Raw genomic sequence first — 25,354 nt, 5'->3', positions numbered from 1 at the left:
AGATTTTGAGTGTTAATAGCTCCTAAACAACTGAACGAAATGGTATGATAAACACTTCATTCGAAAGATAAAATGTCTACGCGTTCTATACTTGTTACTTTCTGATCCAAAAACTTGTTTCAATAGTCTTAAATTTGCTTTCAAAATAGGCTATTGAAATCACCAATCGGTATATAAGCGAGCGCCGCTCGGAAATCCACTCAGTTCTAATTGAACAGCGATTGGAGCATGTTGTCGCTGTTGTGGTGAAGCTCTTCATTTATCATGAAAGCGCGGATGAACGGTGTCACCAAGAGCCTGTTTGTGCACCTTAGGCCAGAAGGGAATCCATCAGGAGGAGAGTGATGCTACAAACGGTTCCCCGGGAAGATCTCGAAGCAGCCGCTACACACACACACATACACGCACGGAATTCTTTCCGTTTGGATCGAGAAAGATCCGGAAAATAATCTGCCAGTTCCTCTAGGAATTTAAAAATACATTCATGTGAAAGAGTTTATTTGAATGTTTTCTATCCATGTAACACTGTGACCAAATATGTTTCAATCAAGTGCTATTATCAAGTGGTGGGCTTCCAGTATCGAGGAAAATGTGGAAATATCTAATCGTTACTGAAAATAATCTGCCAGTTCCTCTGGCAGATTATCTGGGAATTTAAAATTACATTCATATGAAAGAGTTTATTTTAATGTTTTCTATCCATGTAACACTGTGACCAAATACATTAGGTTTTGTGATTTTTCAATCAATCGCAATCAACAGGATAGCTTCTGAAGATTATTCTTCCCCATCAGTAGGATATTTCCGTATCCAATATTGGATGCATAAAACCTTGTGCCACCAACGTAACGCTCTCGTTTTCGAAGTTCTCCAAATATTCATTCATTCAGAATGAATTCAGATTCAACTTCATACAAATGATCTCTAAATCAACGATAGTCCTACGTCACCCTTGCGGTTATACCATAGATATAACCCACTTCCTGTTTTTTTTTTGTCGTAGGACTACGTCTTACATTAAGGGTGCCAAATCAGAAAACAGGTCAAGCTTTTATGAAACAAAGTTAACGTTAATAACTATTTTTGTTGCGAACGGATTTTAACGATTTGCATACCAATCGAATCGGAAATTTTCTAAGATATACTATACATTACAATCCCATAGTCTGTATATGGCTTAAATTGATGAAAATTAGAAGCATTCCCATTTCCCCATACATTTGTTCTGTCCGTTTGTGTGCTCTCCCGAACAGAGCTGTCAATAACGAGCAACTTATGCAGCCGCTAGAATAGAAACAACGAAGAGAGATAGCGCAAAGAGAATATTTGCGAAGTAAACTCCACCCTTGCATAGTAAGTTAGCTGTCGCTAGCGTATATATATTGCATCTCCTCTGAGGAAAATTTTCAGAATCTTTCTGTGCCCGAAACAAAAAAGGTCGCTTATTCAGCTCGGTTTGTGTTTTATGTTTCCCCTCGATCTGTGAACGCTAGCGAATATTTCACATGAAGTGTGTTTCGAGGTTTCATTTTCATCGCTGCAACTGTGTGCATCTGTTAGACGCGTGTTTGATGCTTGTTGAATGGCGATGCACGGAAGATGTCAAATACCCAGTGCAATGCGTGCATTCATATGAAGAAACAAATTGCGACCAACGACCAATTAGTGTATTGTTCGCGCAAAGGCAAGAAAGAATCGTTGCTTCTCGAAATGATTCTACAAAACCACACAAGCCATTAAACCTTTTCAGGGTCCGCGGAACTTTTTACTGAAGAGTTATTTATGAAATTTCGACGTATTTGCAAATAATATCCGAAATGATAAACCAACAAATTTAGAAGAAAAAAAAGGAATCCTACGTCCTGAGCTGTCGTGTCTCGGATACAACCTCCTCGATTTTTTTCACTCACCACTCAGTCGCGATAGAACGCACAAACTCTCTACAGTGCAGCGGATAAATTCACTGGAGTGGCTTTCAATTATCTTAGCGCTATGGTTTGCTGAGAAAAGTGAACCGTGGTAAAAAAATGTGTGGATTTTATGTCGAATGAGATTGAACTCTTCAGTGTACTGCTCAGTGTGGCAGAGTGCAGATCGGAGCGCTTCAGTGCTGGACACAGGTTTTCGCACATTCGAGCTCCCAAGAGTAAGAGAGTGTGACTCACTCGCACCAAGATTTCTCCCAACTAACGCACACTGACTGTTTATTCGCCGGTGAAAGGGAAAGGTGCATGGTTTCTCTTCGGTGAGTGATGACTTTATTTTCAGTTTAGGCATGACACTTGCGCGCGTGTGTATCATTTCAGTAAAAATGCCACTGTCCCTGACTAACATGTACTTGCAATGCTGATTTTCCCCAGGCTGCTTGGTTTTGAAGTCTGTGTTGGAGAAACCGTAAATCGGGCCAATCAAAATGTGGTAGTTAGAGCGTTTAGATAACACTTGACATTTCACAATTATTCAATCGTTTATCTCATGAAAAATTATATTTCATTCATTGTGATGATGCGTAGAAATATTTCTTATCAATCGATGCAAACTTTCTTCTGATCTATTAAGAAATGTTCGAGTTATAAACATTCGAAATCTTTCCTTTTTTCCTACATGTTTAGTGTTTTTATTTTCATTTTACCTCCCATATATTAGGATGTCAAAAAAGTCCTGCGGTATTTTTTTTGAATTTTCATTTGTTCATAAAATTAGTTACAATCATCTGTTTTAAGTCAAATTTGCGCCGTTTTGTTCGATGACTTGTTCCCAACGAGATGCCAACTTCATAATACCCCTGTTATAGAAGCTCGCTTCCTTATTGGCAAAAAACTCGGATAGCCAATTTTCACAGGCCTCTTTTGTGGCTAACTTCTGACTACCTAGCTCGTTCGCCATGGACAAAAACAGGTGGTAGTCACTTGGTGCAAGGTCCGGACTATACGGCGGATGCAAAAGAACCTCCCATCCGAGCTCCCGGAGCTTCTGGCGCGTCACCAAAGAAGTGTGTGGCCTGGCGTTGTCCTGATGGAAGACAATACGACCTCTGTTTATCAAAGATGGCCTCTTCTTCATGAGTGCTACCTTCAAGCAGTCCAGTTGTTGGCAGTACAGGTCCGAATTGAGCGTTTGGCCATAGGGAAGCAGCTCATAATAGATTATTCCTTGACAATCCCACCAAACACACAGCAGAACCTTCCTGACCGTTAATGAGGACTTGGCCACCGTCTAAGCCGCTTCAGCGGGCTTCGACCACGACTATTTGCGCTTCACGTTGTCGTAAGTGACCCACTTTTCATCGCCAGTCACCATCCGCTTCAGAAACGGGTCGATTTTTTTGCGATTCAGCAGCGATTCACATGCGTCGATACGGTAAAAGATGTTTTTTTGCGTCAACGTGTGTGGCACCCATACATCGAGCTTCTTTGTGAATCCAAGCTTCTTCAAATGGTTAATAACGGTTTGATGACTTATCCCCAGCTCTTGGCCGATGCTACGGCTGCTACTATGCCGGTCTTTCTCGGCTAATTCAGCGATTTTGTCGCAATTTTCGACGACAGGCCTTCCGGAGCGTGGCGCATCTTCAACGACCTCTACACCTGAACGAAAACGTTGAAACCATCATTGTGCGGTGGAAATGGAAACTGTATCGGGTCCATAAACTGCACAAATTTTATTGGCAGCTTGAGATGCATTTTTGCCTTTGTCATAGTAGTACTGTAAAATATGTCGGATTTTCTCTTTATTTTGCTCCATATTTGCGACACTATAACTCACGAACGACTTAACCAAACAAAACACTGCCAAGGACTATATTATAGCGCACAAAAATACCTTTCCAACAAGCTATAATATGACTCGATACAATGAATACAACTAGAACTACGCGCTTACAACGACACCTCGCGGAAATACCGCAGGACTTTTTTGACAGCCTAATATTAATTAGACGTAGTCGTAGACGTAATTTTTTCAACATTGATAGAATAACACTTTCAAAACAAATTTGTGCCGAAACATTTCATTAGGAACGCTGCTTTTGAATGAGCAGTGATTCCGGAAGTGTAAGAAGTGTTTGGTGCTCCGATGCTCTATTTTTCTACAAAAAAAAATGGGAATTGTCATCGAAATGATTTGGCTAGCTGCGGGTGTTTTGACCTTACAAATTTATACCGGAAAATAGTCACAATCTTAATACTAAAAAATCCTACCTCACACTCCTTCGTTTCTTCCTTCCTACACGAGGTAACTCTTCGAAATCTGATAGTAATGTGAACCGGTGTTGAACGGAATCTCGTGCCTCGATTTGGTGTACTCTTTGGGTTGAATGTATGTATCACGAATACTCGGCACCGGCACAGGTGTCGGCAGCTCCCTCTCATAGATGTTGTCCCGGACGCTAAGGCGCCCACTGGGATGTGAGACAAGTGCTACTCCCGGTTGCAGCCGGTCTCTCGTGTCCACAATGGCCGATTTACGCGGCAGTTTGGTACAGCTCAGAATAATGCTAAGCAGAACGCAAAATTCAATCACAGCAACCATGAGCCCCGCGCAGAGGAACATAAAGTACTGCTCCCGGTACCAGATGTCGATCCGATGCAGGCAGCCCTGAAATTGGAACATTTATATTACCAGACAAAGCGATCCGTTTTTTTTCTGACTCACGTCCAAATGACGATGCCCCTCGTAATCATGGGGTTGAAGCGCTTGACAAAGTGTCAGATTCCTTGGGATTGGGTCCAAATAGGCACCGTATTCGTAGCGGTTTTGCAGTTTGCAACACGTCAGCGGCACGGTGAGCTCCTTTTTGCCCAAACTCTGCAGCTTCCACAGGGCTGTATCGTAGTTAATGGCAGTATTGATGGCGCAACATTCGAAGATCGTCTGGGCGAGATCCATAGCGGCGGTAAACTGTTCGTGACCAGGCACCCCATAACTACCCTGGAGTGCCTTCACCATGGCTGTTTCGTCCAGATTTAATCCGAGGCACTGGGGCCAAGCGGTGATCATCAGACAGACGCCAAACTCCGCTATCAACAGGGTCATGATTATGAGGAAGTACTAGAATATGGTGATGCGGTAAGTACTATGCCTAAATCAGTATGAACTAACAAGACTCACAAACGTCAGCACACAGTATGTATTCATGCAGGTGGCCCAGCATCCGAGCAGGGAAGCGGTGATCGCCACCAGACCGGCCATGGTCAATCCCAACGCGACATAGTAGAATAGCGGCTGCTCCAACTCCGACAGCAGCGTTTTGTGGTGTTCGGTGGTCGATATCAGCAACCGGGACAACAATATCCGAGGTGCATCTGTGAACATGTAAAATCCGGTGGCAAGGAGTGTAATACCGCATAGCTGAAAGTAATCAATTAGATACGAAAACATTGATTCGATTAATCACAACATCGATGTGAGGCTGCGTGTTAAACCTCACACCAAACTAAACAAATGTTTTCACATACAATAGTAGTTAGTGAAACGGAAAGTAACGCAAAAAATATGCGTACAATCTCTCGCTCCTTTTCGCCCATTCATCATTTATAATTGATTGTTTTCCAATGAATCTATGCGAGATGTTTTAGTGTTTTTTTTTCAATTGCCATTCCGCATATCAACTAAGCTTATACTCCTTTCTCCGTATTTGCCAGCACAGACGGACGGAAAATCTTCACACATGTGGGCTACTCAGCTTTGCTGGTTTGGGGTACTCTTTTGCGGGGCAGTATTTACCCGTTTCAGTTCACATGATGAACGCAACAAATTAACGAAAGTGGTTTGTTTTATTCATCGCGCGCTCATACTTTACATTATTCATCGTTATGAGAGAGCTGATGACTTGTGGTCCGTCCCGTCCCGACTGAGTATGCAAACTCTTTTTATCAAATGTTACAACAAGCCGACTATCGTAATATACTGTCTGTATGTGGGAAAGTTTGTTTAGAAAATCGGAATGTATGCAACTGGGACAATTTTCACAGTTGAAGAGTGACTGATATGATTGCCATCGGGTCGCATGTCGCATTGAGATGCAAACCAGTTCGGAGCCATTAGGGCAGACATTGACCTGTTCTCTGAACTCATCGCTGAATGCTGTGAAACGCCTGGAGTTCAGAGGAATAGCCTGCAGAATGTGATTGTAAACATTCGATGCCTATCTCGAGGTCGTGCTCATTTTTTGGAACATTGCAACATACAACTTCACGCAACTGCCCACAGCCCTGAGTTGAATGTAAATAATGTAAGTATTATCGATTTGGTTATATGTACAGACCAAATGTTATTTAGGCTGCCACTTATCCAATTTTACTCTAGTTAAATTTAACGTACTTTTTTAAGTGTGCATTTAGAGACCAGAGCAACCTTCATTTTGTAGGTGTATTCGTGTAGAATGATTGTTCTATTTAGATTTTGGCGTTCTTTAGTTCTCAAAATGGCGTCTAAGCAAGAGTAATTTTTCTTGCGCAACGCTAAAATGCAAGTTAACCCTTTGTGGTTGTTTGTCTGCTCTCAGCCACCACAGCGAGGAAGTATACTAATCTTATACTTTATGCAACAATATACGTAGGACTACATCTTTGATTTCTATACAGGGGGGTCACTCTACGAAAAATGTAACGCTTATTAAGAGTTTTCAAATGCATATTACGCAGAATCGTTCTTACGATATATGTTATAATATAATATATACCATTAGACGGCAATTATATCCAGCATTTTTTTCGCCTGAGACATCAATAGTGGAAATAATGAAACAAGTGAGCAATTTAACAAATAAAAGAGGTATGTTTTGCGAGCGGATGCGAAGGTAAATCATGTATTATGCATTCTTTCTTCCAACGTCGTTCCCATGAATGTTGTATGTAACACAAAATTGCGTGCAATAATTCGTTCTATCTAACAAATCAGCAAGATGTTAAAGTAATCAGATGCGAGACTTCAGGCATCATTAAAACTTCATGCAAGATTTCATCAAAGCAACGAGAAAAGTGTCACCCATACAGTGATCGTTCATTAATTAGGAGGAGGCAGTGATTATCATGCGAGGGCTTATTGAGATCGGCATTACATCGCATCATAAAAATGAAACGAAATGAAATAATAACAAGACGGGTGGGTAATATCGGAGACATAACCGGAGTGACGTAGGACTATACAAATATTGTTTCAATATTTTCTTCTACGTGAATACCTACCTATCTACCTGAAAAATGGATTAGTTTACTGTTTACTCTTTATGGACATGTTGGGGGTTCTGAAAAGAACCTTTGGTGTTGTGTTTTTGCGTTTTTTTTTTACAAACTTTCTCAATTTGATTCTTGATTTTTTTCCGAAGACTTTGTACTTATTAAATGTTCAACGCCGGGCATCTTTCGGCGTATGCACATATCGTACAATCAAAATGATGGCTGTGATAGGGGAAACATAGGTGGTCATCAGCTCATTCACTATCATATATTTCACTATTGAGCACATTACCGTACCTTAAACTGTTTCCGTGTTTCGGAGACGAATGAATTGTAAGATTTGTAGTTTCCGCAAACAAAGTAAATAAAAATGAAAAAGAACTGAGGTTTTGGAGACGAACTCTACGATCTGTCGAGAAATAAACGAGCTATAAGCGTTCTGAAAAACCAACAGTGAATACAGGGACGGATGACCTTTGGATTAAAGTCCTTTAAAATAAGAACAGAGCAGCAGGAAATACATAGCTCATCATGTTGCTCCTTAGTTCTGTTTCTATACAATGCAGATGTAACGTCAGTCAATTTTCAACATCAGTTATCAACCAAAGAAAGCAGTTCTTGCTACCGAGAAAATTCGTGAATGCCATCCTGCATACAATGTGTTGTAATTTGAAGCCACTTTCAATTCGGGAACCATGCATGGGTTTGTGAAAACTGAATGATCAATTTAAAAGACCCCAACCACCAATAAGTTCAAGAACAAGCATAAACAAAATAAATCCGTTTATATTATATGTCATATTATGTCACTTTAGAATGCATTGGTATTGTGAAAAACTTTCAATAACTCTTCATGAAAGGTTTAATGGCCCTGAAAAGCGCCGTGTTTTACGGTGGCTGGTTTTGCCACCAAAGCAGTCTGTATAAACAAACTTTTTCCTTCTTCTACCTGCTGCCGTTTTGCGATTGCGTTCGCCACTCGCTGAAACTAGGTGTTGCCTCCGAACCGAATGTGCTCTGTTCTGTAGGCGGGTTTTCTTATTGTCGTGAGCAGCTTTGCAAGCCAACTCGAGCACTCCGGCGGCCGAAATTTTATAACCGCTATTAGGTATACTGGAGCTCTGGCACCAATCCGTTGATGCGATGTGATGTGAAACGATGCCATACAACCACACTGATTTACGGTTTGAAAGAGAATGATATATTTTTCAGCGGATCCGCGCCTTTTGTACTCTAGCGGTACACGCTCACAGGATAGAGACAAATCGGCAGACTCAGCCAAAGGGGCGAGCCCAACGAGACGAACGAAAGAGCGTTAAAAGGCAGCGATGGCAAAAAATACATTCATTACGATTTGTTCGCTCGTTGGATTCACATGCAGGCTAAAAAGGGTCCTTTTCAGGATCACAAAATTATCTTTTATCTAAAGAGTTTATTGTTTTGTTATCACTCGATATCCCCATCTTGTTCGGCTAAACCTTCCTGTTTAGCGATTGCGTTTGCCACTCGCCACAGCTTTCACAGTTGGAAAATTTCTTCCCATCCAGCTTTGTGACATGTTGTACAGTAAATTACATTCAATGCGACATGCCGAAGCACCACTCAGTGTCGCAGGCGATTTTAACCTGTAATTGAACATTTGCGATGACAGTGGTACAGTGTCGGCTTTCAATGTGGGGTCATAATTTGGACCACGAACTCTATGTTTACAAAAATGTCCAACTAAATATGTCGCATTACATGTCCGTCCAATTAGCTAAATGTTGAACTAATTGTAAATTACTGTACTTTCAATCTGGAAACAATTTAAGAATTGGTGAAAATTGAATAATCAGGAAAGTCTCCAACTATCAATAAGCTCAGAACAACTGCCAAATTCACATACTCATCAGATCCTGGAAAACAAATTATGAAAAAATCAATTTGTGTTTTATTATTATTTTGGATATTATTTTAGAAAGCATTGAACTGTATTTCGTAAACTCTTTTTTGAAAGGTTTAATGGCCCTGATAAGCGCCTTGTTTTATGGAATGGTTCCAATTTAGAAAACTTTGTACTCGTGGTTTTGAAAAAAACCATTTCGAACGCACTCGATGCCGCCTTGTTCTGGATTTGCCACCAAAGCAGATTGTATAAAGAACAAACTTTTTTCTTCTGCTACCTGCTGCCGTTTTGCGATTGCGTTTGCCACTCGCCACTCGCTGCAACTGCTTGTTGTCTTGATGTCCACCGAACCGAATGTGTTCTGTTCCGAATGCGGGTTTTCTTATCGTCGCGAGCAGCTTTGCCAGCTAACTCGATCACTTCGGCGGATGAAACTGTATAACGCCAGCTAGGTGGACTGGTGCACTGGTACTAACGCGCTCGGCCTAGCTACCCTTGCGGAGCAATTGGCGAATTCACCTACGGGGAATCGCAGGCCAACACGGTTCGAGCGGGATTTTGCCTTTCCGTTCACTTTTCCTCCTTTGTCATGTCCAGACATGGCTGCTTGTGTTGGTTTGTTGATGTGATGTGATGCGAAATGATGTGGTGTACGGTTTCGATTGGAATGATCGTTACGGCAGCGGAGCGGGGATTTCTAAGCTGACTGGCTGGCTCGAGAATTACGCATGTGTGAGACTGCGACCAATGTTTCGTTCATTTTTTTTCTTTTTCCTTTCCAATCGTGCTTCATTCTATTTCGCTGCTGCTCTGGTTGCCCGTTTTGGTCGGTACGATTTGAGGAGCACAGAATGGACCGATCAAAAATGGGCACATAGTGCAATTGGACAATGCTTGGACAATGAAATGTTATTCATTATGATAGATGCGTAGATACATGTCCTATCAATTGATGCAAAAACCTTTGCGATCTATTGAGAAATGCTCGAGTTATAAGCGTTCCAAATCTTGCATTTTTTCCTACTTGTTCAGTGCCTAGATTTCCATTTCACCCCCTATATCTTCCGGTTAGACGTAGTCCTACGTCAATAATCTTCATGACTCATATTCATTTCATAATGACTCAATTCCTTCTTGATAGATTGAGCAGTAGAACCAATACGACTTGATTGTGATAGTCTGCAAACGAACATTATTTCACCGAAAAAGCTACTGCTCTCGATGCCTTATAATAAGAATAAGACAATAGAAAGAAATCACAATACCATAGCTATTCATTAAAAATAAAGCAACTTCATGATTTCATGTGTATTTTACCTCAAAATATCACGAAATCGTGAGTGTTTTCAACTTGTTTTTTCGTTTCTTCCCCATAAATTTCATATTCAAGGTAATCAATGACGATATCATTTTTTTGTTTACCCATTCACATATACTTCATCTACCATTTCACCCTGTTATGTGTCCCTCTGATATTCATTAATCATTTTCATATAGACAGTTGAACTTCCTGCTAGAAGCTTATTGTCTTTCTTTGATCGTTACAAAATGTTTGAAGGTTATGAGTACATACAACAAACGGCCTTTTTCAGGGCTACTATTTAGAGTACTTAAACTAACATCATTCTGAACAATGAAAAGAATTACATTTATAGTAACCAAATGTTCTGAACGATCATAGTCCTACGTCAAACTTCCGTTCGTGCCCCTAGGCTCAGACCCTTCTACTTTTTTGTAGAAGAATTTCAATGTCTAGTAAATCTGTTCACGCATCTGTGAATAACAATAATAGGAGTACCGGTAAGTTTCTTGGTTTTTTGCAAGAATTAATGCTTTATTCTGCAAAAATGGTTACAAATTTTATATTCAAAGTATTGCCCATCGCCAATCTCAACTTTTTCCCATTTTTCTGGCAATTCACGGATCCATTTGCGGAAATATTCGACCGGTTTGTCGGCTTACCACGAGTCGATCCAATTTTTGATTTCATCAAAATTGAAGAAGTGCTGTGAAGCGGCCCTAATCGCTTCAGACATCATTATAGAGACGCTTGGAGAATGCTTCGCTCCATTTTTCATATTTCATTGAAGCACACTTGCGCTTTGTCGTCAAGATCCAAAAGTGCATCACCCTTTGTCGAAAATCGAACACTTCTCTAATTACATTATGTTGGTACCGAGTCTACATTTTTTTTACGTACATCAATTTTGTTATTTTTGTGCGAGTGAAACAAATCTCAAGTTTCCATTCGGTTCGTGGCAGTTCAACACACACGGGACATTTTTTGATTACTCGGCGCATAATTATTTATCGCCAGATATAGCGAGGTAACTCCAAGCGCCTCCCCAGAAATTCGAAGGTAGAAGAATTAGTTTGTAGAATTAATTTCGGAAAAATAAAAGAGTCGAGAGTTGCACGCTAAAACGATTGGTCGAGTTTTAGTTGTATGAAAGAAAGCCAAGACCGTTCAGGCAACGCTACAAGTGGTGACAGCGGTGGGATGCTGTCCAAGTGGGGACAGCAGCCCACCCATCGTGGTGTTTACAAAGTGTTGATTTCCTTGAAGGTAATCTGGGAATCGAACAGAATCCCTAGTTGAGAAAATGTGCGTGGACAGAGATTGTAGTGAGAGAGGAGAAAAATCGAAAAAATATGAATCAGCATAATGCGGTACAATAAGTGACGTTCGAAAATGAACATACCGTAGTGAAAAAAAAAATGTGGGAAATTATTAGTATAGTTGAGCCAAGAAAAACCATCCCCCTGTGGTAGTGATCTCCAAAGAAGAAAATTCCGGTAATGAATCGCTTGTTTCGGATCGATCGAACAATAAGGATATGCTGTCGAGCATATAAAGCAAAGTGGAAAGCATGTTGAAGAAAAATGATTCCCGCACGGAGTCGGTTGGAGAAGCTCATTTGGTTGAGCCATCGTTGTCTGCTGAGAAGTTTGATTCACGATTCATGTTTTCGCTGGACTGTGGTCCCGAGATGTCTATCTACATCGGATCAAATGTGGTAAACTATCCGTTGGTCAAAGGAGGAAGACAGGAACAAACGTCAGTTCTCGGAGGAGCAAATGTGAGTCGGACAGACAGTAATCTCACTGCGATACGGATCTAACAAGGTGACAATCTAGAGGAGCACTAATTTCGGTAATACTAGACATAGGAGCTATATGATATTCCATCAACTTTCCCATAAAGCATTAAAGTTAAAAAAAAATTATCAAAATAAAATTAAAAGCCAATTAATTCATCAAGGGAAATAATCGTATTAGATGCGAGGCAGTTATTTTTGTGTCAATATTTAGACGATTGTCATATTTGGAAAATATTCAAAGTTAACATGAAGTATCTAAATCGGATTCCGCGTTCCATGATCTTTTATTATGTACTGAGAATCCAACACTAAAATAAATAGAATAGCAACCATGTGTGGAAACCAGATAAAGAATTCTAGTAAATTATGTAAAACAAATAATGTGAGACCGATTTAAACCTTGCAAATCGTTGGTTCAAAATGTAAAAAAAAAACAGATGTAATATATGAAAAATTTATATAAAAGCTAGACTACTATAAACGAAAAAACAATTGTTGGTGACAGCGGTGGGATTCTGGGTGCCGCTCTCGATCCCTTTTCGCTAAGTGCTTGGTGTTGGATTAGGTGTAACATTAGGTTCCGCATATATTTAGCTTACAGAAGATAAGCTCCCGATTGGCAGTGCTTTAATAGTGATATTGAAAATAAAGGTGAAAATAAAGTCAAATACAGAGTGGTCCACAGGTGCACAGGAGCAAGGGTGTGGCAACGCTACAGCTGGTCAACCAGACCATGTTGTATCGATCGAAAAAGGTAGTAATCGGACGGAGCAATGTCTGGAGAATACGGCGGGTGGGATAGGACCTCCCGTTTCAGTGTTTCCAAGTATGTTTTGACCGGTTTCGCGACATGCGACCAACCATTGTCGTGCTGTAAAATAACCTTATCGTGTCTTTGCTCGTATTGTAATGGACCCACTTTTCATCGCCAGTAACGATTCGATGCACAAAAAAACCTTTCTTTTATGCCGTTGGAGCAGTTGTTCGCACGTGAAAAAACGGCGTTCGACGTCTCGTGGCTTCAATTCATATGGCACCCAACGTCCTATCTTTCGGATCATTCCCATTGCTTTTAAACGATCGGATATGGGTTGCTGAGCTACTCCAAGTGTATCTGCAAGTTCTTGTGGCGTTTGTGACGGATCTTGATCGAGTAAAGCCTCCAATTATTCATCTTCAAACTTTCTTGGCGGTCCGGAACGTTCTTCGTCTTCCAACTTAAAATTACCACTTTTAAACCGTGCAAACCACGTCTGAAACGCTCAGTTGGAGCATGGTCACTATAAACTTCCACCAAAATATGATGACTTTCCGTAGTTTTTTTTCTTCATATTGAAGTAACGAAGTAACACTCCCCGCAAAAACACTGGTTGGTACGAAATTCGACATATTCGAAGTGGCCAAAAAGTCACAGGAGGGTTGTGTCCGAGACACGACCGCATAGTTGACGTAGGATTCCGTTAGGCTATCTGTTGATTTTGGATATGTTTGAAGAATTACATCGTTGAACTCTCCGATAATGATTTGGTGGCCCTGAAAAGGGCAATTTAGTTTGGTTGTTGGGTATTGTTTGTTCACTCCACCAGTGTACAATGGCCCAGGAGATGCATTTAAGTGGAAATTAGCATTTAGAGCTCAACGATTATTCTCTAGACAAAAACTCTCTTCGACAAAGTTGTTACATATGATAGAGCGCTCACATTAATGTTATCAAAAATAGGGTGACCAAAATTTTCGAGGAAATAAAAAATATAACTTTCTTATCTTTATAGATAGAGGTAAATATAGTTCAACAATGTTGTAGTCCCAGTTATTTGAGACATCTTTGTGGAACAAAGTTTTTTTCTATCTCTTGAAATAACCAATACAGCACCTTTTTTCTGTGTTGCGTTAGGGTCACCATGAAAAAACGGTTTTTATACTCTAACTTTTATATTTCAAATTCGATAACAAACTGTCCTCGAAAGATTTTTAGAACATAATAATACAAACATTTTGCAATGCAGAACTTGTCTATATCTCAACTTCACTCAAAGTTATTGATATTTCTTCCCAAAAAATACGCTCTCTTCAATTGATTGCCATTCTTTCTGGGGCAAACATAAAAAAAGTTTGTTGACGGAATTTGAAAGAACAAATTTCACTCTATATAATATGTGATTTTCGAAGATATGTTTTTTTTTGTTTTTGAGTAAATTAAAATTGAAATTATGAGTTTTTGGGTGAAACGTCATCAATAACTTTGAGCAGGATTAAGATATTGACAAATTCTGCATCGCAAAATATTGGTATTGATAAGCTCTAAAACTCGTACGAAGACAGTTTTGATGTACAATTGGAAATATCAAAGTTATAATAAAAAAACCGTTTTGTTCATGGTTACCCTAATGCAATTTAGTTTAAAAAAAACAACTTTGTGGCTGATATTTATTCTTTAGACAATAACTGTCTTCGACAATGTTGTTACATATGGTTGAGCGCTCATTTTTATGTTATCAAAAGTAGGGTGACCAAAACTGTCGATGAAATGAAAAATCTAACTTTCTTATCTTTATAGATAGAGGTAAACATAGCTCGACAATATTGCTAGCCCCAATTATTTTAAATGGCTTTGTAGAACAAAGCTTTTTTGTATCTTTTAATATAATCGATTTAGCGCTTTTTCTCCTAAGTTGCATTAGGGTGACCATGAAAGCGGTTTTTTTTACTCTAACTTTTATATTTCAAATTCTACATCAAAAGTGTCTTCATACGACTTCATACGAGGCATGACTTGTTAATATCTTAATCCTACTCAAAGTTATTGATGGTTTTTTATCCAAAAACTCATGATTTCAAATTCGATTTACTCAAACACGAGAAATAACATAGTTTTCTAAATCACACATCATGTAGAGTGAACTATGTTCTTTCAAATGCAGCCAATAAACTTTGTTTATGTTTGTCCCAGAAAAAATGACAAGCAATTGAAGAGAGAGTATTTTTTGGGAAGAAATATCAATAACTTTGAGTGAAGTTGAGATATTGACATGTACTGCATCGCAAAGCGTTTGTATTAGTAAGCTCAAAAAGTCTTTCGAAGAAAATTTGTATGTAGAATTTGAAATATAAAAGCTAGAGTATAAAAACCTTTTTTTTCATGATGACCGTAACGCATCTCGGAAAAAAGGCGCTATATTGGTTATTTCAAGAGATATAAAAAAACTTTGTTCGACAAAGATATCTCAAATAACTGGGACAACAATATTGTTGAACTATGTTTACCTCTATCTATAAAGATAAGAAAGTTACATTTTTTATTTCATCGACAATTTGGTCACCCTATTTTTGATAACATAAAAATGAGCGCTCTATCATATGTACCAAATTTGTCGAAGACGGTTACATCGAGATACATCCTGTATTATGTATGAATGAAATAAAGAAAAAAAACTCATCAATGAAATATAAGAAAATTACCAATACTGAACACAATTATCAATTTTTCTAATAAGTAAAAACATGTTACTTCAATATAGAGAAAACATATTTGAAATGGAAAAGGTAATTTAACGATAATTTTTACTTTCTGAGTGTTTATTCAACCCAATGCGAATTTTAATTGGACTAACAACACCTAATACTATATGTAGGACATATGGGAAATCACTTTTTCAAATATTTCTCCACTTCTGCTACTATTCTCGCCGCATGAACTTTCCTTGGGTGAAAATGAACACAACAAAACAGGCAGCTTAAGCTGAACGACTCGTTCTCGAGCGGGAACACACCTTGGCTTTTATTTATGAAAATTGAAATTAATCGTTTCATATATTAAGTCATTTTTAACACAACTGCTACCATATACAATTTTACAATTACACTTGTGCTATATTTTTGACAATACACGATCGGTCATTGAAATGAAATCTCACGAAGCAACCAACATCAAAGTTCCAAATATTTTTTTGCTAGAATTAAACGTATCACTCATCTAACTTGCAAAAGAAAAATTCCCCGACTTGCACATATTTGCAATGCCGATTTCCCCCGGCAGCTTGCTTCAGACATCAAAAGATGGGAGCAAAAGTCCCCCTGTTAGGGAACACATTTCGGTGGGAGTTCCCCCTACTTTCATGTATTTGCAATGTCGATTTCCCCAAGGCAGCTTGGTTTTGATATCTCTGATAGCGAACACATTTCGGTAGGAACAAAAGTCCCCTCTACTATCATGTATTTGCAATGCCGATTTCCCCCAGACAGCTAGGTTTTGATTTCTCTGTTAGGGACCCGCCGTATGTGTCGTCAATTTTGACCAATCAGAAGTGGGTATTTCCGTTAGGATAAGGGTTGAGATTTTTCAATTATTTGATAGTTAGTTTCATGACATATACTATTTTCTTCAATATAAAAAATTGTTATGGAGTACCGAAATCGATTGACGCAAAAAATTCATCAATCCATCATGAAATGACTGAGCAATAAGGTTTTGAAATTGGACAATTTTCACAATGTACTCGATTTTCGATTTTCAATTTGTTCCCCAATATATTCCCGAAAGACGTAATCCTACGTCAAAAACAATGTTGTTTACGCTTCATCTTTTTTACATATATTGAAAAAGACACGCAATGACAGAAGCTTTCCAACGAATGTCTGGAAATTTGATTCACTGGAATAATAATTAAGTTACGTCATCTGTTGTAAAACCGATAAAACTTATCGGTACACCTAATACATAACGGTTCTCAGTATCCTTATGAAACACCAGCTGAAGAGCACGTGTGTATATCCAATGCGAATGTTGTTCAAGACACTACTGGCGACTGCACAGCGACGCAAGAAATTGTGATTCGAAGATGAAATAATAATATCGATTCCATCATCGATACACATCGTTCATACGATGCTTTCTATCTTCTTCTTCGATGATACTAACGTTCCTAAAGTTTGCCGTCTCAACGTAGTGACAAGCTCTACAATACGTGTGACCACAGTGCAAGTCACAAGGAATCTCTTTGACGAAAATCCACTGGCCGTTCTGAAGGGACAACACGGATGTTGCACAAACTTTGAAAAACTAGATCCCACCACAGACACATTGATAAAAACCGATTGCCCAGATCTAGTTGTCGTTAAATGTACATGTCATTCGCTGGCTTTGTGTGCTAGTTATGCATGCGAGAAAATCCCTGACTATCTTGAGAATTTATTGAGGGACATATATCCCTTTATATCCAATAGCCTAAAAAGGACTAACGAATTCGAGATAATACAGGAAATTTTGGAACTCAAGTCACTTTCAATTCTATACCCTTCGGCCATCCGTTGGCTTTCGTTAGCAGCGGTGGTGAAGAGATGCATTTCACGATTTTCAGTGTTTATTTTTCACCATTTAGTATGAATGTGATAAAAATCAAAGTACTATTTTACTCAACTATTTTAATGACGAAACCTCTGTTGCTTTTTTGGAGTGTGTTTTGTCCCAGATCAATAGATTGAATCGTTTGTTACAGGCTGAAACCCCTGAATTCACGATGCTAAATGAAGAGCAGAAAGATTTATATCCAACCATTTAACCATTCTCACTAATATCTGCGAGAAATTTTACGTTGTTCCAATGTCCAATGCCATTAAATTTGAAGATCATTCAAAAAGCGGAAAGAATTTTTAGGTTGGACTGGCAGCAGATGAAACTATCAGAACAATAAACACCAAAAGATAGTTCTTTCTTAACATATTGCGGACCGCTCACAAGTTTTCTCGTATTTCGCGTTCCGTCTGTTACGGATGGATCACGAAATAACCCGTGTTTTCTACACTTGATGGTTAAATCCTTGGTTTTCCAAGAATCTAACAAGGTCTACCGATGGCTCGCCTTCGTCTCATCCACACCGAAGGAAACAATCTCATTCGTAGAATCCAAACAAATGAAGCGTTCAAGTTTGCCCCAAAACGTGCGGTCCTTAATGTGTTAAGAATATTTGTCGCAGTTTTTTCATGGAGCTGATCAAGCCAATGAGAAAAAGATTCGATTTTGATGATTCGATGCTCAAGACTGCGACAATGTTAAATCCCAGAAACCTTTCCAAATTGACAAGCATTAACGTTGTGTTAGAGGCGTTTCCAGGGTTCTACGAGGGGAATATACCAGATCTGGAGAATGATTTCCATACCCTAAAGGTAAAATTATTCCATAGGGAAATCACATTTTCAGATGACGAACATGTGCAAGATTGGTCGACAAAAATTGGATACCCAAAAAAAATTGACGGTTCGCTCTCATTTTCGGCGCATCGATGCCTTGTTTGTAACGTTCTCACTATGCCTCACTCCTCGGCAACTTTCGAACGAATCTTTTTCTTAATATAATCAGAACAAAAATAAGCTCCGAAATCGGCTCAGTAACAATACAGTAATGATACGATTTAATTGAACAACGTGGCGGCAGATCGAAAATTTTAGTAAATGATAGTATGCAGTCTAGATTCAGAAAAAAAAAACACACGAAAAAGGGGGCGTGTTTGGTATCAAAATGTATGTTTTTGGATACACAGAGTTCACAAGTAGATTTTTCGAACCATCGTTTAACTTTTAAAAATCATAACTCAAGAACGAAAAGAAACGCCTCTCTGGTTTCGACATATATTATGTTAAAAATCCTCAGCTTTTCAGAAAAAAAATATGAAAAAATATAGCGCCCTTGGTCCCGAGACTATGAAAACAATAAAAAAAAACTAATACAATCAATAATAACGAGAACAGATTTTCTGCAGGTGTAGTCGATCATCTGAATCGGTTTAGTAGTTCAAAAGTTATGGATTTTTGAAAAAAATTATTTTTGGGAAACAGAGGGAAAAGTTGATTTTTCGGACAACCCTAAAATGGAAATGGTCACCCTACTGAAAAAGTCACAGGAGGTTGTGTCCGAGACACGACCGCATAGTTGACGTAGGATTCCGTTAGGCTATCTGTTGGTTTTGGATATGTCTGAAGAATTACATCGTTAAACTCTCTGATAATGATTTGGTGGCCCAGAAAAGGGCCGTTTTGTTTGGTGGTTGGATATTGTTTGTTCACTCCACCAGTGTTTACCGAGTGATGATGACATAAGGATGGTAAACAGTCGTTGGATGGTGCGTGTCAGATAAAATATATCGAAGTGGAACGATATATGATGAATTTAATTTAATATATGATAATTACCAATACCGAACACAATTATAAATTTTTCTCATCAGTAAAAACATGTTACTTTAATGTAGAGAAAACATATTTGAAATGGAGAAGGTAATTTTCTTTTATAACTTTTACTTTCTGAGTGTTTTCTCAACTCAATGCGAAATTTATTTGGACTAACAGCACCTAATACTATATGTAGAGCATATGGGAAATCACTTTTTCTAATATTTTTTTCACTTTCCAATTTTTCTCGCCGTATAAACTTTCCTTGAGTGAAAATGAATACAACAAAACAGACAGCTTAAACCAAACGACCCGTTCTCGAGCGGCAACACACCTTGGTTTTTATTTATGAAAAATGAAATAAATCGTTATATATATCAAGTCATTTTTAACACTACTGCTACCATATACAATTTTACACTTACACTTGTGCTTAATTTTTCGCAATGCACGGTAATCGGTGAAAGATATGAAATTTTTCACGAAGCAACCAACATTAATGTTCCAAATTTTAATTTTATTTGCTAGAATTAATCGTATCACTCACCTTACTTACAATATAAAAATGCTCCCGACTTGCATATATTTGCAATGCTGATTTCCCTCGTGCACCTTGGTTTTGATGTCTCTGTTAGGGAACACATCTGGGAAGAACAAAAGTTCGCCCTACTTTCATGTATTTGCAATGCCGATTTCCTCAAGGCAGCTTGGTTTCGATGTCTCTGTTACGAAATACGTTTCGGTAGGAACAAAAGCTCCCTCTACTTTCATGTATTTGCAATGCCGATTTCCCCCAGGCAGCTTGGTTTTGATGCCTCTGTTGGGGACCCGCCGCATGTGTCGTCAATTTCGACCAATCAGAAGTGGGTATTTCCGTTAGGATAGGGGTTGAGATTTTTCAATAGTTCGATAGTTAGTTACATGACATACATTATTTTCTTCAATATAAAAAATTGTTATGAAGCGTCGAAATTGATTGACGCAAAAATTTTTCATCAATCCATCATGAAACGACTAAACAATAAGCGTTTGAAATTGGACAACTTTCGCGATGTGCTCAATTTTCGTTTTTCAATTTGTACCCCAATATGTTCCCGAAAGACGTAATCCTACGTCAAAAATTAAAAAGTACGGGTCTAATGTTTTGCGATAAAGAACAAAACTACCACTTTTCAGGAAAATCTGAGAACCACTATATCGGTTTGGCATGGAATGGCTGATTTCGGGTTAAAATTGAGAAAAATCTAAAAGGGAAAGTTTCGGGTGAAAAACTCAAGTGCTGAGTGATAAAAGACAATTTGAGGAACACTTTCATTAAAAACGTTTTGCGGGGAAATGCGGGGCAATTTTCATAAGTCCATCCGAAGCAAAATGAAACTTCCAAAATAGTACATACTTTGTGTGGAGTTAACACAAACTACAACCAACCGAATTTTGAAACTGACAACAAATGCAAATTCTCCATTTAAAAATGCTTCAAGAAACATAATGAGCCAAAAAAGTCGTTTAAAAACTTCACCAAAACACATGTTAGAAAAACACACGCGAAATAGTGGCAACGGCGAGCATGCGAAACTGGTATCTTATCGCGTTGTCAGAGCAACGATGCGTGATCCTAGACGCCTTGAACGTCCTAGAATAAGGGACTGTAGGATTTTTGTGTTTTTATGCAACTAGGGTTTTTTGGGTTTTGGCCGCCTAAATTTCCTCAGGGACCACTGTGCGCCGTCGCGATTGAAGTTGTATAAAGCGTACACGCGATGAACAACGGAATATATCGCCGGGTCGATTAATTTTAGACGATTTCTCTCGGTTATCTTTCCAGGTTTCCCACAGTTGACTCTCCAGCGTCGCGATTGTATTTCGATAAAAAAATTGTAAGGGGTTGTATCTAGGACTCGACCGCATATTTTCGTCGTAGAACTACGCAATTATATTATGCAATCCACTTGTTTACCATTTCGAATATTATTTTAGAATGCATCGAAATTTTTGTAATAGATTATGTTCTTCGTTACAAATAAATTTGATGAACGTTCTTTTACGTTTGATATGATGCCTAGGACTACCAAAATAATTAAACGGAAGAATTGTCAAACGATCATTGTATTTTACATTTTCCTCTGAAATTTTTGCACATCTCATGTTTACGTAGTTCTCGAACCGCGAAAGTTCATTTACCTCTAGTATCTGAAATGACGATTTTTCCAGGCTTCTCAGTTTAAAAGTACGTTTTAGGGAAACATATTCCGGCCTGCACAACGACAAGCGAGTACAAAAGTTCTCAACACCAAAAAAATACCTTCGACTTGCATGTATTTGCAAAGCGGATTCCCCCAGGCACATTAATTTTGAAGTCCGTGTTAGGGAAACACAGTTCGGTGGGAAAAAAATATCCCTGACTTGCATGTATATTTGCAAAGCGGATTTCCACAGGTACATCGATTTTGAAGTCTGTGTTGGGGAAACCGTAAATCGGGCCAATCAAAACTTGGCAGTTAGGGCGTTTAGGTAACGCTTGACATTTTACAATTATTTAATAGTTCATCTCACCAAAAATAACATTTTATTGATTGTGATAGACGCGAAGAAATATTTCCTATCCATTGATGCAAACATCTTTCCGATATGTTAAGAAATGTTCGAGTTTTAAGCATTCGAAATACGGATAGGGTTAGCACACAAATCGGCAGAACAAATGTATGGGAAAAAAGGAAGTTCTTCCAGTTTTCATGATTTTAAACCGTTTAGAGATTAGCGTATTGTAATGTATAGCATATCAAACAAATCTTAGAGAATTTCCGATTCGTTTGGTATGCAAATCATGAGAATTCGTTCACAGTGAAAATAGTTATTAACGTTAACTTTATTCCATAAAAACGTGACCTGTTTTCTGATTTGGCACCCTTCCTGAAAGACTGAAGTTCTACGTCAAAAAAGTTGCGATAAATAATAGAATATATAGTCGGTCTAATCAATTGTACCGATTTTCCTTCTCAGGTTACCTAAAGATACTCTCTGCCGCGTGTTACACATGATATTTTCAGATTTTCGTTTCGTCGAGTGATCGGTAGTTCGCGTTCACATACACACATCACTCACCACAGTGAATCCTGATTTTTAGCTCTCCCATATAACAACAATTATTTCCATGATAATCGCTAGGGAACCACGCCACAGAGACGACCCTTATGATCGCAAATATCATACTAAAATTCCCTCCCTTCCTTTGGTGACTGTAAGAACGTGGCCGGCGTGGTTATTGACTATTTAAAGCTCGATTCACCGAAACTTGCACAATGAGAATGGTTTGCTACTCCCAAGCGTCATTCAGTGTGTTTTTTTTTCAATTTCGCTAGTTCAGGTCAATTACAGAGAGCAACTACGAACTGTACAGTATACTCAAGCTTGAGCTCAAGCAAGTCCCCAATCCAGCAATCTTGATGCTTCCTCATCGAATTCAGAAAACTGCAGAACTTTGTTCATTACTGAAAAGTTCTCAGATTGACAAATTCGGGGTATCTACAAAGTCCAGGAAAGAGTTCGAGAAAGCAACGAAATCATTAAGGTGAAGGTGGAAGCTAGCCATTGTAGTAGTATAGGTAAAACCACGTGTAAAAATGGGGTAATAGTGTTTGTGAGAGAAGAGCAAAGCACATGTAAATAGATCAATTCACTTATCAGACTGTGTGGCGCTTCATTGACACGAGTCTTTGAATACATTTGAAAAAAAATAACAATTCAATACTGAAGTTAAATGTATGAACGATATGTTCCGATGAACCAAGCCAATTGCAAACATAAATATATAGAAGGGGTATTTTTGCATATGAAGTAAAATTCTGATTATACGCGAGCGTAACATGTGCATATTTATAACACATGCGAATTGGGGCTTTTTTGATATTAACAAGTTCTACCGCATAGTAACTCGATGCTGATAATTCCTCAATATTTTCCTTCGTTGGTCGTATTGTTTTCACATATTCACGTTGGAGAACCTTAACCCTTCTCTTCGTTGGCTGAGACATTTTGATTGAATGTAATACTTTTCCGTTTATTGTTTTTGAAAGCATAGGCAGCCGTGGCAGTGTTCCGAGCTCTGCAATACAATTTTCTTACCCAATGTTAAAGTTGCTAAAACTTACATTATAGACCCATTAAACGTAAAAATAATTATTGTATTGATATCAACACTATTTTATTCTATTGATTTTCATGACATGAAAGGCTATGACTCAGGAATAACATTTTATTGAGTGGTTTTGATAGCCGTTTCGATGATGTTGTCTGGCATCAGTGTCAAAAAATAACGATGCTTTCACTAACACAAACAAAACCATTGCCGAAGATTGAAAAATGAAAATTTAACTTTCAGAGCACTTGCTCGAGTTTTCCGACGTTTTTCACTATACAGTGCGACAGCAGATGAAAATTTGATATCTTGTGAGTAATCGATTAAATTTTGGTTGATATTACTCCATGGGAAGTGTGCGAAAACGATAATTTTCTTCACACTGTTTCGCGAAATTATTGATTTTCGGGCGAGGGGTGAGGGACGGAGATGAAAGAAATGAGCGCCATTGTGGCAGCCATTTGTGGCTAGCTTCCACCTTCACCTTAAATACACTTGTTCAACTCCGATATGACTCATGGCTGGTCGTAGGCTCTCCTCTTCAATGAGCCCCCGCCAGGGGAACGAGCTGGAATCCGCTCGTTTCATCCGCCACTGTTTACTATGTTGTCAAATGGAGACAAGCTTCAATTGAATCCACTATGAAGCGTAAAACTGGCTTCGTAAAACAATCGCAGCAAAAATACACCGAGCCGATGAATGGAAGTCCGGAACTGCGCTTTACAGACATTCCTTCCAGTCACATCGCATTACACCATCGCAGTTTCATTTATTTATTTTTTCTTGCACTAGAATACGTATCATCAAACGATGTCCGCTCGAAGCACAATCATAGAGAGAACACCTCATTTGGGGAAAATGAAAATCATTACCATGAAAATCAGATTACAGCTGCCCAGCACGAATTTATGGTTGAATATTTTGCTAAGCTTCATCGCTCACTCGTCGTTGGTGGTTGTTACTTTTAACAATTATATCTGATTCCTCGAAAATACGTTATTTTTCACTTTTGGGATCGTTGTAAACAGAAGAAAAACTCAGTGTAGATTTCGCACATTTTGAATTCACAGTGTATTGTGTCGAATCAATCGATGGGTGAGCGCGTGAATCACTGCGAAATCGCCGCCACCGAAACGCGCACTGCGACCGTCACTACGCAAAAGCCGACAAAGAACTGAGGCGCGCCGCGGACAAAACGAACCGATAATGCGCCGCGGCAGCACCTGCTGAGCAGTACTGACCAGCCATCAACAGGCTGGCTAGCGGCGTCAAATGTTGGGCGCATTGTTATTGTTTCGGAACGGGAAGCCGGTGGGCAAAACAGAAAAAAAAGCGAACGCACTCTCATGTTGGGAAGCATTTTTTTACCGCGGTAATCCACCTCCGCTCCGCGCGTTCTCTATTAATAATTCTCGTCACTAATTAAATGTTTCCAGTGCTTACGAGTTCTCTCAATTCGTGAACTTTAGCATTCTATAGTAGTGCTTCAACTCAACTTTTTCAGGGAACAACGACCGAAAGTGTGCAGCGGTGCGTGGCCCAAATTACCGAGCATTCTTTTTTTTTACCAACAACTTTCCACGCGTCGCCTACTACTGCGGGGTTTCAGCAAACGCATAGGCCTCACCGCGCGGTCAGAACAACGTTCGTCTAGAATTGCATGAATACAAAAAAAACATGAGTAGAGCTGGAAATCGTGAGGGGAACTCGTGGCGATCAGCTCATCAGTGCACGACTTCATGATTTGTTGCTTATGTTGTTCGATCAATATGATAATGACTGAAAAGTGTGTGTGTCGATTAAACTACAGGCAAACCCTTTTTTGTGCGGGGAATAGTAACCGCACAAAAAATCGCATAAAAAAATCGTGCAAAACTTCACCAGTAGATTT

The 25,354-nt window shown here is 38.9% G+C and overlaps 1 protein-coding gene across 1 annotated transcript; it reads right to left on the bottom strand.

Moving 5' to 3' along the window:
* Window positions 1-4,148: 4,148 nt before the first annotated feature.
* Window positions 4,149-25,057, bottom strand: LOC129767863 (CD151 antigen). The gene is made up of 4 exons (XM_055769107.1): window positions 24,336-25,057; window positions 5,110-5,349; window positions 4,654-5,049; window positions 4,149-4,596 (listed from the first exon to the last, which is right to left on the bottom strand). Exons 1-4 carry the CDS (start codon window positions 24,396-24,398, stop codon window positions 4,225-4,227), a joined length of 1,071 nt encoding a protein of 356 aa, XP_055625082.1. The 5' UTR covers window positions 24,399-25,057; the 3' UTR covers window positions 4,149-4,224.
* Between the last annotated feature and the right edge of the window lie 297 nt (window positions 25,058-25,354).

The sequence above is a fragment of the Toxorhynchites rutilus genome, chromosome 2 (assembly GCF_029784135.1).
Source record: "Toxorhynchites rutilus septentrionalis strain SRP chromosome 2, ASM2978413v1, whole genome shotgun sequence".
Classification (NCBI taxonomy): Eukaryota; Metazoa; Arthropoda; class Insecta; order Diptera; family Culicidae; genus Toxorhynchites; species Toxorhynchites rutilus.
The sequence above is the reverse complement of the archived record's forward strand: the minus strand, read 5'-3'. Positions and strand labels throughout refer to the sequence as shown.

What these genes read in the sequence shown, in the direction of transcription:
- LOC129767863 (XM_055769107.1), bottom strand. Translation starts at nt 24,398, where the DNA reads ATGAAGCTTAGCAAAATATTCAACCATAAATTCGTGCTGGGCAGCTGT. An exon ending in GCTGTAATCTGATTTTCATG is followed by an intron (nt 5,350 to 24,335) that starts GTAATGATTTTC and finishes GATTACTTTCAG; the next exon opens with CTATGCGGTATTACACTCCT. An exon ending in CATACTGTGTGCTGACGTTT is followed by an intron (nt 5,050 to 5,109) that starts GTGAGTCTTGTT and finishes ACCATATTCTAG; the next exon opens with TACTTCCTCATAATCATGAC.